Genomic DNA, 13,318 nt, shown 5'->3' on the forward strand with positions numbered 1-13,318 from the left:
GGAGACAGCCGGAAGATTTGTGTGTTGTTTTCACACGTCGCGTTACAAACTCGGCGACCTCCGTTAGATTCTCACTCACGGCTCACTCCAGCAGGGAATATCATCTGAATCTGATCCTGAGCTACTGGTCAGCCGCACCAACCTTATCATAATAATAAAAAACTCCTATCCAGGGGCCTACCCTGGCTCCTCCCCCCTCAACCAGTATATATACAAGGTCGGATCTCTTGGAATTTCCCATTTACTTGATACAGCAAGCGTGCTGTGACGGTTGTCTCCGAAACGTCGTGATTTTTATTTTATTTTTTATTTTACTTTTATTAATTTTATTTTAAATTTTTAACTACGTGACTTTACCGAAAAAAACCTAAGAATATATACTCCTCGCTGACCATCATGGTGAAGTATTGCTGAACAATCCCCATGATCAACACGGTGTGGGGAGGCCTTTATTCTGCATTGGATTGTGCGGCTTTCTCCCTGCAAATATCTGTGTCAGCGTAATTCTGATCGCGTGATCGTTTGTGAAGGTCTATCAACCTAAACTCTCCTCCTCCCCATAGTTCAGGCGGAATCCTAAGAAACTACGGCCCACTGAGCTGCGCAAATCTTTATAAGGAAGCAACAAATGATAGCCTAACGAAGTGGCTTATTATGTGGAAATGTGTATCACAGCCAAATACTCTAAACGCATGTTTCTAAATGGGGAGGGGAAAACCAGAGGACCTGGAGTAAAATCCACACGACCACAGGGAGAACATACAAACTACACATATACAAGCTTCAAGGTTGGGATCGATCCCACAACCTTCTGTATACCAAGCGAGACACTTAACATCTCGCCACCACGGCATAACCTAGTAAACATGCCAATATTGGGTAATCGTTGGCCCAAGGTTCCATGTTTACCGGGAAAGATGCTTCTGGTAAAAGTTTAATTTATTTAAACGATCCCCCTAGCTTCTGGAAGACATCTTCCATGGACACGTTCAAAGTCTTAAGTTTGCCCATTAGTAACAACTCAAGAGAACAGGAAATAGTCAAATTTGCAAGAGTGACCTGGGGCATTAGTCTGCCAGTAAGGGGGCAATGATTGCGGCTGTGCATAATCCTCGAGTAATTTGCGGTGTAATTTTCGAAAATATAAAGTTTGGACTTAATGAAGGGGGGGGGGGGGGGGGGTGTAAAGTTATCAGACGTAGGAATAATTTTCATGAGAAATCTTTCAGGCAAACGGTACAGTCTTCCAAGCAAATTTAAACGAGGATTCGCAAACTTTATTTGAAGTTTTCGTGACTGCAGAAATTACTCTTTGGTTCTTTCGGTAAAGTCACGTAGAAAGAAAATAAATTAAATAATAAAATACGACGTTTCGATTGCGACGTTTCGATTGCAACACAAGCAACCGTCATCATTTGCTTGCGTTGCAATCGAAATGTCGTATTCTATTATTTAATTTATTTTCTTTCTACGTTACTTTACCGAAAGAACAACAGAGGATTCGCAACTTTCAACCCCGCGGAGGTTGGCGTCCATCTTGTGGAGACGCCATTTTGACAGAGAGTGGGGCACGAAACTTGAACGAGCCTGGAGCTGCACCACACTCGGCTTTGGCGAAATGTACCCGGAGACCGCCAGAGGTCACCCACCTGGAGACACCCTGACTGATTCTGGCCACCTGCGGACAGCTTGGCAAACTCTGCTGTCAACTTTGACCCGTGACGCCTTTGAGGCCTGCGACTTGTGTTGTTCAGCCCTTGCTCTTGACTGGAACTACTGCCTGGCGAGCCGCGATGGTGAAAGTCACTTCGGAGTGTGACCTTGTTTGCACCTCGGGCGCTATCTTGTCAAGTGCCTTTGGCGCTATCTCATTAAACATCGCAGATGCCTCAGCTCAAGTATGTTGGTTGCTACCGCACCAAGTACCTCCTGGACATCTGTGAAATAGAGCTTTGTAGCTCATCGGATTCCCCCAGTATAAATAAATATTCGGATTCTGGCCTCAGGTGCCACATCATCAAGCACCTTGGACAATACCTTGTCTGAGTTTGCTGATACCTAAAGATGTCAGGAAATCGTCAACTCACCAGTATCTGGCAATGACCGAGGTGTGACAAGAGAACCCTCGTCCCAACTACAAAACTGTGACCTGGGACGCAGCAAACCTCTCTTAGAAAAAGCAACGACAGACCTGGGCACCTTGGTTGAAAAGCTGTGTTGTGAGTTTCGTACCAATTGGCCCTGGGGTTTATTAAATTTCGGTGAAAACTTGCAATGTCCCGGCACTTACAGACATATCGACAATGGATGGACCTGCAGATGAAGGAACGGGAATAATATTGCCTTCGCATAGCAGTAAGTAGTTGCGTTGGCTCCCATAACCACCGCACACCGCACGTTTGTCCCCTTTCACATCCATGCTCATTCTCTGTTGCAGCTTAAGACTGCCTTCTGCACGAATTCAAAGGATGGTTTAAACTCCTGTTAAATGCGTCCATAATCCGCGGTGTACTTTTTAGTATGCATGGCCTAATTGGTTAGCTTCTTTGTGTCTTTTTAAGATTTGAACTTTCTTTTCCAATGTGCGTGAACCCAAAGCGGCACATACAAAGCCACCACCGCCACCACTAGACCAACACCACCACTGCCACCACCACAACCACCAACAACAATAATGATAACAACACCCGCCATTCGCCACTAAGTGGCAGTGACGTGACCACGGTACTTGTGCCAGGCTAGGTGCACTCTGCCAACTCCTGCTAGGAGTGAGCAGCAATTACCAAATCATCAGAATGATCATGATGATGAGCTATGCAATTTTAAATCTAGATTGAAACTAATTTATTTTCGAACAGCTCTTTCTGCTTAGCTTGTTGTCCTTCTCCCGTACCTCCGATTAGCATGGTTGGCTACATATAGTGCAAAATAAGTTCAACAACATACAGCATATATAACGTAAGGTTGACCAGTACGGAGCGATGCATTGATCAAAGCAGAACAACCACTGTCGCCACTACTGCTGCCAACACCTCCAACCAGCATTGTGACACCGCAGTTAGCCTTTTAAAACTTGTTTCGTGTTGTGTTTGGAGTGGGGAGGGGGGTACTGCTGGCGGATTATTTACATCTGAGCCGCGAGCGTGAAAATGGAAGGCGTAGTCGTAGAGGCAACCAAACCGCCGGGCAAAAAAAAAACAATCCGCAATGTCTAGCGTTTGGAACGCACTCAAGTTTTGTTTTAAATCGACCAAAAAACAAAGCACGACCTCCCCACTCCCCCCAATAAGGGCATCGACAACTGGCTCATCATGCAGCAGCAGCGGCAGCGGCCGTTCACCAGCCCCGCGTCGCCCGCACATCCCGGCCAAACGTTGGAACAATTGCAGCAAACTCCTTTCTGTTTGGGGTCCGTTTTGGGCAGGGTATTTTGAGAGGGGCTTCACGTACGTGATTTTTTTGTTAATTCTTTTCCTCCGCTTCCAATGTTTCGGCAAGCTGGAGTACGGGCGGAAGCGACGGGAAATTTGTGGCGAGAGGCATGGTGATGACGACGCTCCATTCTGACTTGACATCCCAGATTGCTCGTGACGGACAGCAACACTCGTGCTTGATGTTGCGCCATCACAAAACGCCTCAGCGCAGTTTTGTTTTCTATTCACCTAGGGGACCCTTCTATTGGCAAATTGCCCCGGTGAAACACAGCGCCGGTCTGCAAGTGAGCGTTTCTCTGTAAGGGTGGGCGATGTTGACAATCGTTCTTCCAATAATGTTTGTCTGTTCTGCTATAGCGCGTGTTTTCATTGCGCGAATTGGATAGAACGCGATGAATGTATTCGGGAACACATTTTTCTAATGACGCGGATTGGATACAATGCGATCGAGGGAACAGAACACGTCGCGCGCGTAGTAATACGCGGTTGTTGTACGGGTGCCTCGGGGTAGCATTACGCAAGTGCGGGATGCTGCTGGATGCTTCTCGATGCTACCCACGCACTTCGGTCTTTGTTCAGCCTGCGGACGCATAACGTGTGTTATCGCGGACTGTGTTTTTACCCTAAATTATACATTATTTATAACGCAATTTTCCCAGACCACAGTGTTCTTCAGGAACGCGACTGCCGCACCACAGGAGAACGGACGGTATTTGCGAATCATTTCCCGCGTTTGGCAAATTCTGATTCATGATACCCCCACACACACACGTGACCTACTTGTTGCGACGTGACATGTTCACTTGACGCAGAGCTGTCCGCACTCTTCATAGAGAGCCACCCTGGAGGGTATTTGGCCTACTCTTCCACGCTGGCCTAACTTTATCCCACCGCACCCGAACTGCCGATCGGCTAACTGGTGGCAAACTCATATATTTTTCTGGGTGGACTGTTAAAAAAAAGATTTCCGATATCCAGGCAGCAAACGTTTCTATAGCCGGGCATGCAATACGGCGCGGTGCCATTCTCGTGTGAATAATAGGCAACTGAGGAACCTCAGAAGTAGTTCTGCGACATCAACTTTCTCCAGCGCAAGGTGGTGCACTGTTCGCAGCGAGGGCGACACGAGCTCCTGTTCTGATGAAGGTGCGCAGCTCTGGAATTGTCTGACGTCGCGATGGCCGATCGCATCCATCCATCGGGTGCGGTGCCCGGGTATGGAGCGACTAAAATCGGCGCTGGCGACGGTGAGCTGTGGAGCCCTTAATCCTATTTCTCCACATTAGCACGGCGCTCCTAATTAATTGGATTAAATTGTCTCAGTGCGGCCCGACAATACGGCAAATCTGGGAATGCCGAGTTTGGCTCCGGTGGTTTTGCCCGGTTGTCTGCGACGCGTTACAACAGATGCGTTCCTCTAAATCGTCGTCAGCCATGGTCTGTCACTGCTGGATGAAGGCCTCCGCCCTACATCGAGTAGATCATGGGGGTTGTTTGACCACACTTCAACCATATGCCACCTCGCGCTGCGTGAGCAGCCGTTTGAGAACATTCGAGCGAATCTTTATTCGGGCTTGCAGCGGGCAACAAAAGGCACGCAATGCAATGATTAAGTTGTGGGCAAATTATATCAGGATTATATAATTCGTCGCGCCGTCGAAACGGACATCGCATCGTGAAACATGATATCACGCGAACGCTCGCTTTGAGACGTGAACAAGTTAACGCCACTTCACTTTAGTGAACGACTTTTGCTCATTTTGGCTGATTTCTTTCCGTGAAAAGCGTGACGCTGGCTTGCGCCGAGCGTGCCAACTCAAGCAAGAGGCGCGGACATTGATCAGGAGGCATAGGGACGAATTCTCACGGTTGGAACGAGCGCAGCGGAACGCATTTTACGAGTGGAAATGTCATTCGGGGTAATAAGAGGGCTTCAGGGCAGAGCTGTGAGACATCGGAACAAAAAAACTGGAGAGAGGAAAGAAAAAGACAAACGCGTTATTATTTATTAATTTAAGAATCAATTCACTTTTTAAACAAAAAAATCCTCCCCTTCAATGCTTCTTGGTCCAGAAATAGACGCCGGCAATCTGTTTGTTCAAAAATGCGTGACGGATCTATATTTAGAAAGCGCGATGAGAAAGTTCATCTTCTGTCTCCGCGCATTGGCGAGTTTTTTTTTTAAATAAATCTTCAGTTGCTGCAATCGCCGAGACGTTGCGAGTCTTCGTGGGACTGCCGACAAATGCTCTCGTTCCGTGGCGCTCGCGTCACGTGCGACAAGCATCGGGCGCTACATCGCCCCTCGCAAACCAAATTTACCGGCTCGCATTCAAACACGGCCCCCAGGCAGCACAACCACTGGAAGCCCGACTCGGGTACAGAGAGAGGGGGGCTAGGCCCCCCACTAGCGGAACGGCCGTGGTCGATCGACACAATCGCTGAACCTCTTCTCATGCCTCGGTCCACCACGTGTTTTTTTTTTCTTCCGCAATTGGAAATTCATTTTTGTTTTATGAAAGAAAGTAAAAAAAAACGGATTGCTTAAATATTATGTTTTTATTTGTTTTACTTATTTAGACATGCAATGTGCAAAGTTGAGAGGGTGTAAGATTACTACTTTGGCAGGACTCGTTACATGAAGCAGTGCATTGCTCTCCACGAAAGGTCCAAATGAAAAAAATATATCTTAAAATGTAATTGTTCGGCAAATTGATCTCACATTGCTTTGACCGCCCAATGCACACCTGCGTAGTCGTGCAAATAAAAGATGTGGCTCATTAGTCTGAGAAAGTCGAAGCTGGTTACGTTTTCCTGCTTTAAACATGCTTCTGTAGTTTCGGAAGTCTCCTAGGCAAATGGTTAAAAATTATTTAACTTTATCAAATGTAAAATTTTGATTTAAAGCTTTCGTGACTGCAGGGATTCATATTCTTGGTATATTTCGGTAAAGTCACGTAGAAGGGAAATAATAAAATAATACAAAAAAACTATCAAAATTATCACGACGTTTCGACTGCAACACAAGCAATCATCATCAGGTGTGAAATCCACAGCAAGAAAATTTGAACGCAATTTTTCTTAATAAATTCAGACAACAAACAATGAGCTTGTGTAAGGTATTGCTCTTTGCATTGTGCAGTACCATAGTTTAAATCGGGTGATCCTGCCAATAAGATTTGTTAAATGCAGCAAAGGCCTGCTGCTTTTTGCCAACGGGACCCAGACGGTCGAAACAAGCCCAGCGTTGGCTTGCTTTAAACAAAATCCACTTCGTAATATTCGTCTGCAAAACCTGATGGAGCACAACGTCAATAGCCTGATGGATTATACACTAATACAATTCATTGCATATGCAGAGACATAATTGAGTTTCGCTTATATTACGTGCTTTTTTTTTAAACAATGACAAATGGTACAACACAACACATTTGTAACGTTGCACAAACAAATTTACTGAGTCACAGTGACTTGAACTTTCTCCAAGTGCCTCTCATTTAAATTATTTTTGACTTTTATATTTGCATTGTCCCGGGTCATAATTTCTGATAACCCGTTCGTTTTCTACGAACAAGGGGGGGGGGGGGGGCCCGCGTGCCCCCCCCACCCCCCGTCTGCTATAAATAGGAGACAGCACGGCCTCGGCCAAGGAGTCACGCGTAAACACACACACACGCAAAGTTTCCACGCGTCGTCGGAGCACAAACAGTCGCGACTGTGTTAAAAGAGCGAAGAAAAATTTGTTGTTAAGCGTTTCCCACTGCTTTAAGCTCGTGGGCCCGCCGGCTCCACGCCTCTGAATTAAACGCTGTGTAAGTTAGCGGACCCCTCGCGCTCATGCCCTCGGGCAAGTGGTGAGAAAAAAATTAACGTTTGTCAGAATGCATGAATTCACGTGATTGAACCGTGGTGATGGTGGGTGGGTGGGTGGTTGGGTGGGTGCCCACAAAAACCTAAACATGAAACGTCCGATTGGTAGGTTGGTGCCACGTCATTCCACAACAGGTATTCCAAAATGTTTGGGATTTATTTGAAAAAAATTTTGTTACATAAAAAAAATTGTTGCACACGTGACTTAATTCCACAAGTACATTTCTTTTTTCCTGAGACGCTGCTCGATCCGAGAAAGGTGGGCATATACGACTCGCTGCCACAGCGACGGCCACATCTAGATGTTGACTAGGTGTGAAATATTTTATGGGTCGCCGACCCGGCTGAAATGAATCCCTTGCCGGAGTTGTGGTCTCTCAACGTGGTGGAGGGGTGGGGGGTGCAAAATCTGTAGAGGGCAAATCCAACGAACCGATTTATTTATTTTTCCTTCCGTCGGCCAATGGGATTTTGGCGGAGGCGAGAGCCCGATTGACCAATGGCATTGGCTCGGCCCAGCTGTTAAAAGACTTGGTCGGCACGGGCAGCAGCTGGCACATGACTCTCAAAGCCAAGAGCAACACGGACACAACGTTGTTTTGTGTGTGTGTGGGCGGTAGTGGGGAGGAGGGGAGGGATAGCGTTACATGTTCGCCGATCGACTGGGATTATTATTATTTTTCATATGAAATTCGTTCGATCGACTAACAAGAAGAAGAAGAGCTGAATCGATGTCAGCTTGCGCGTATGAGCGTCGTCGAGTCGCTGTGCCCGGAGTGGCGTGCGTGCCTTCGCACGGAGAGGTGAGGGCGCTGTTTGTGGTTCGTCACCGGCTGCTGCTGCTGGTCGTGAAAGGTCACGCCCAGTAGTCGATCTCGAAAATGTGACAGTGGCCTTCAAAGGGCTGCTGTTGCTGCTGCGGCTGCTAATAAGGCAGTGTCGTTGCGGTTATAATATTTTGTCAACGGATTGAATTCAAAACTCATTCGCCGTTTGTTTTTGGACGAATGTAATAATGGATTTAAAAAAACACACGTGAGCACGGACCAGCGTGGTGATGTATGGTTAAACCAGCCACCCGTGACCGACGCGACATTGGGAGGTCGTCATCCACCAAGTGGATCGCCAAAGGGGACTGCAAATTACGTTTATTTTCCGTTTATGTCAAAGAAAAGCTAACCAGTGGGTGGGTGCCTGCATTAAACGTAACCGAGATAACGTCCACGTTTAAACAGTGCACCTTCAAGGTCACTTATTTATTATCGCTACAATCAGCGGCAACGTTCAAAAGTAAACTCAACCGCGTGTTTATTAGGATTAAGAGTAATACGAACAATGTCCTTTATTTATCCAGGTAAGCCTCACCGAGCCTCAAGACTCGTTAGTCAGGAGGGTCCTGCTCCATTGGGATGTTTGGCCCATTACGTTAAATGAGACTTTGGCTTCGTGTGACATCAACCCGGAGAACCCGAGAGAGAATCCACAAACATGATGGGATTAAACTCAGGAAAACAACTTCTGATTATGTTTCTAAACACTCAGAGGTATTTGTAGTAAATGAGAACTGCTGTGTTTCATACTGTACTATGTATTTGTCATATCAGAATGAGCGAACAATGTGTGTAGTTTATTTGGGTGACGTGCGTGCATTATTGTGTTACTGAAAGTTCGGGTTCGACTTTTGTCCCAGTTTATATTTATTTATCTTGTGAAACTTCGTCTGACTTTGCGGCTCTTGACGCAATTCCATTCTTCGCCACCGAGGTGTTTCTGTGCTGCCCGTTCTCTGTTTGTACCCCAGGGCCTTCCGAGCAATAGACACCTTCGTCCCAATGGGTTCTCAGTTATAATTTGTATTGCGTGATTACTCCGATTTGTTTACCCAAGAAAGCCGAGCCAAGTCTCATTACCCCAAGAGACTCACGCGTTCGTGTGTATGTCGGCCGGGCGTGATGTTGGCCACCCACCCCCTCGTGCGCCGTGCCGGCCTTCATGCGTGCTCGCTAAAAACACTTGTTCCAACAGCCTGTTCAGGCTATACGGGGGATCTTTGTCTTATAGCTAGCATCGTTTTTAGCGCACCCCACCTGCTCGGCCGAGTCTACGTCTGACCACAGCTAACATCTAACATCATTGGCGAATTATATCCGAACCGATCCTGGGTACCCCCCCCCCGCCACACACAGATGTCGCCAGTTCAATCTCTCCCGCTGTGGCAGTTGAAACACGGAGCCCTTCCACCGGCAGTTGCGCGAGCAATGCGTTTCAGGGCTGCACCTTTACCTCTCCGTCCAATCGCTTTCGTCGACGGATCGTCGCGGCTGCGAATTAAACCTTTGCTTTCCGACCCTCCTCTGGAGGGGGCCTCTCTCCAGCGGGGAGGCCCTTCCGCCAGCAATGCAGCAGCGACGCGAGCAAGCACATTTCAGGGCTGCGCCTTTATCCCTTGTAGCTGGATTCCAACCCGGGGAGCTTTTCCCTGCACCCGGCGACCTCCGCGAGCCCGGACCCCGCGGAGCCTGACGCGGCACACCCGCGTCACGCGCTCTCCTCTCCACCCCCCTCCAACCACCAACGGCCCCCGCACGGCTCCCACGGCCGACCTCTGCCCTTCTGCTGCCCGCTGCCCTCGACTCCCCGCCACGTGCCGTACCCGGCGGACGCCCGTCACCTCCGCCCGGGGCAGCTGAGCCCAGCGGAGAGCGACGAAGTCCGTCTCTCGGCGTGGGGTCCGCTGGATGGAGGAGGCGGTGGCGGCAGTGGTGGCGGTGGTGCCGAGCGGTGTCAGCTGGCCCCACCGCGTGGGCCGCTTTACGGAGACCTTTCGGGCTGGGCCGGGGTCTATGGGCAGCAGCAGCAGCATCACCATCAGCTTCCTCTGCTGCCCCATCCCCCGCCACCCCCTCCGCTGCCCTCCCTGGTGTCTGCGCTGCAAGCCGAGGGCCCTGCCGTGGCCGAGTGGCTCGCGATGGCCGCGGCGGTGGCGCACAGCCCCGGAGCTGCGTCAGAGGCTGGGTCGAGCCATGACGGAGAGGTGATTTATTGATTGCTTTATTGATCAAGTAATTAATTAGTTGCTTAAATGATTGGTTTTACGATTGCCTGACCGGTTATTTAAATGGTTGATTGATTTTTCTGGTCTGATCAATTGGTTTGTTAGTTGATTGGTTCATCAAATAATTGGTTTATGGATTGATTAATTGGTTGATTAGGCGATTGAGGGGTTAATTTATTAGCTTGATTAATTGTTTGCTAAATTAGTCTACTGATTGAATGATGAACATTCATTCTAACGCTCACGGCACAATCAATTCACACGTCTAAGAATCGATTATTGACAACGTATGCAAATGCGTCATTATATGCTCATGGAAATCGTACGGCTGACGGAACCGAGAGAGAGAGAGAGAACATAAAACACCGGAACGGGTGAGCCGGACAATCCAATGGGGCAGAGTTTTCAAAACTCCGGTCCTCGCTACCCACGACCACCACGGCTCCGTCTTTCCGCGCTTACCGAATTCCCTCTCCCCACCCAAATGCAGTGTAACTAAAACTCGTTCCACTCGGCGCGCGCGCCGGATTATTGTTAAACACACGTCCCACGTGACGCGCTGAGCAATTAGCGCTGTCTGCGACAATCGAGCCGATTCAAATAAAGATTGAGATCTGGTGAGGTCAGCCGACAACCTCGCTGCGAAGGTGTTTTGAGTTTAAGGTCACGGGCGAATAACGAGCCCTGCTGGAGCGGCGTGGGATAGGGCGCCACTGTGGCGAGGTTGAGGACGATCTCGCCAGTAGTACAGGACGTTGTAGGTTCGATCCCGACACCCTGGCGCCTGTATATTTGCAGTTGGAATGTTCTACCCGTGGTCGCGTGGATTTATTTTTCTCTGGGTCCTCCGGTTTTTCCATCCACATTTAGAATCAACGTGCGTTTAGAATGAGAATAGGGTTGCCCCATTTTTTTTTTATCTGGCAACAGATAAAATGAATCATGTTTGCATTTTAACCACAATACTTGTGGTCAAAATGCAAAAAAACATACTCTGATAATGAATGCATTGTCTTTGAACCTGATTGGTCCACACCAGAGACAGCTTTCTTTTGGGCCTCGTCTCAAACGGTGTTAGACCAGAGGACGCCAAAAAGGCGTACAGATCAAAGGCAATGCACTATCAGAGTAATGAGAGCTCGGGCTTGAGCATCTACATCATGAGACCTTCTTTGCCAGTACCAAAATATGAGAATAGGGTTTTCCCCATTTTTGGCTGCTGTAGATTTCCACGCGATAAAAGCCACTTCGTTGGGCTTTCATTTGTGGCCAGGTGGCTTCTGAAAAAAATATCTATATAGCTCAGTGGGCCTTACCTGGTAAAATATTATTATTTTTGTTTAAAAGAGTTGCCCAATCTCACGAAATGTCATCGCTGATCGTGGTGCATGTTTGTCCAATGGGGAGAGGTAAGCGTGAGGATTGGCAATGAGTGTGGGGCGGTGCGCGGCAAGCTACATTGGCGGCCCTCCAATAGCAGGGTGGATATTCCACATTTCTGTGGCAGTGCGCCAGTTTATCTCGACAATTACTGTTGACTTCAAGCAAAGTGCTGCCACTCGTATGACCAAATCACCGTAGAGCTGGCCCCATCTCGTGGGATCTCATAAGCTAAGCAGGTTTCAGCCTGGTTACTATGAGCAAACTAGGCTCAGTAAAGCCACCAATGGATTGTTTATGGGTCCCACGTGTAGTATGTGGGTCCTGTGTTAGTCTATGGGTACAATGTTAATCGATGAGTCCCATGTGTGTCTATAGATACTATGTTAATCTATGAGGTTTATGGTGATATTTGGGTAATGTGTTATTAGGTGTATCTTATGTTAATGTATGGTACCTCTTTCAACCTAAATGGTCATGTGGGGCCGTCCATAAATGACGTCACGCACCTAGGGGGAGGGGTCAGACATTTGTGACGATGTGTGACCGGGGGGGGGGGGGGGGTTGAGAAATGTGACGTCACATCAAAATGGGCAACTTTAAATAAATAGACAATTCGTTCCACTTAATTAAATATACTTTTTAATAAATGTTTTCTCCCACAACATCAGAGTGCAGCGGCACATTAAATACGCACTACAATAACAATAGTTTAAAGCGATTTGAAGCATGTTTTTTTTTTTTGGGGGGGGGGAGCTTTGTGACGTCATATTTGAGGGGGGTCTGACTTTTTGCGAAGCTGTGTGACATTTATGGACGGCCCCTTTGTACATCTATGGATCCGATGTATGTTTATGGATCCTATTTTATTATATGGGCCCTATGTTAGTATATGGGTCCTGTTCATGTTAATAAGTTCTATGTTATTATATGGGTCCTATGCATGTCAATACGTTATATGTTCGTATATGGGTCCTGCGCATGTCAATGGATCCTACTTATGTTATCAGTGCATATGGGTCGTGTGTATGTCTATAGGTACTGTGTTTTTTCAACTCACAATTGCTGAGCACATGCCTCAAGACGGAAACAATTAGCACTGTCAAAGTGGCGTTATATTCTTACGTTTTTTCCGGTAAAGTCACGTAGGTAAAACATCAAAATTAATAAAAAAAATAAAATAAAATATGATTATTATTATTTTATTATTATATTATTTTATTTTATTTTTTTATTAATTTTGATGTTTTACCTACGTGACTTTACCGGAAAAAACCTAAGAATATGAATCCTTGCAGTCACGAAAGCTTCAAATCTAAAAGTGGCGTTAGTACGTGTTTTGCATTGAGGAGTTGATTCGTCTCTTACATTGAGCAAGGCCACAGGAACTTGGGAGAATAATAATAATAAATTACATTCATTTGACTGGCGCCTTCCACTAATGTCTCAAGGCATCATGTAAGAACAAGAGAAGGTTAGGATGAATAGAATAAACTCGCTTAAGAAAATGTACAAGACTTTAAAATATCCGCATTAACGATGGTGGGAGATGGTGGGGGGGGGGAGAGAACTGCAGCAA

The 13,318-nt window shown here is 47.2% G+C and overlaps 1 protein-coding gene across 1 annotated transcript in view; it reads left to right on the plus strand.

The window, feature by feature from the left end:
* Positions 1-7,874: 7,874 nt before the first annotated feature.
* The window catches only part of LOC144729501 (uncharacterized), an 88,374-nt gene continuing 82,930 nt past the window's right edge, over positions 7,875-13,318 (plus strand). Inside the window, exons 1-2 of the mRNA XM_078609837.1 lie at positions 7,875-8,107; positions 9,757-10,338. Of these exons, the coding sequence (XP_078465963.1) occupies positions 8,036-8,107; positions 9,757-10,338 (654 nt within the window). The 5' untranslated portion in view covers positions 7,875-8,035. The remainder of the gene's footprint in view (positions 8,108-9,756; positions 10,339-13,318) is intronic.

The sequence above is a fragment of the Lampetra planeri genome, chromosome 32 (genome assembly GCF_965212315.1).
Source record: "Lampetra planeri chromosome 32, kcLamPlan1.2.h2, whole genome shotgun sequence".
NCBI lineage: Eukaryota > Metazoa > Chordata > Hyperoartia > Petromyzontiformes > Petromyzontidae > Lampetra > Lampetra planeri.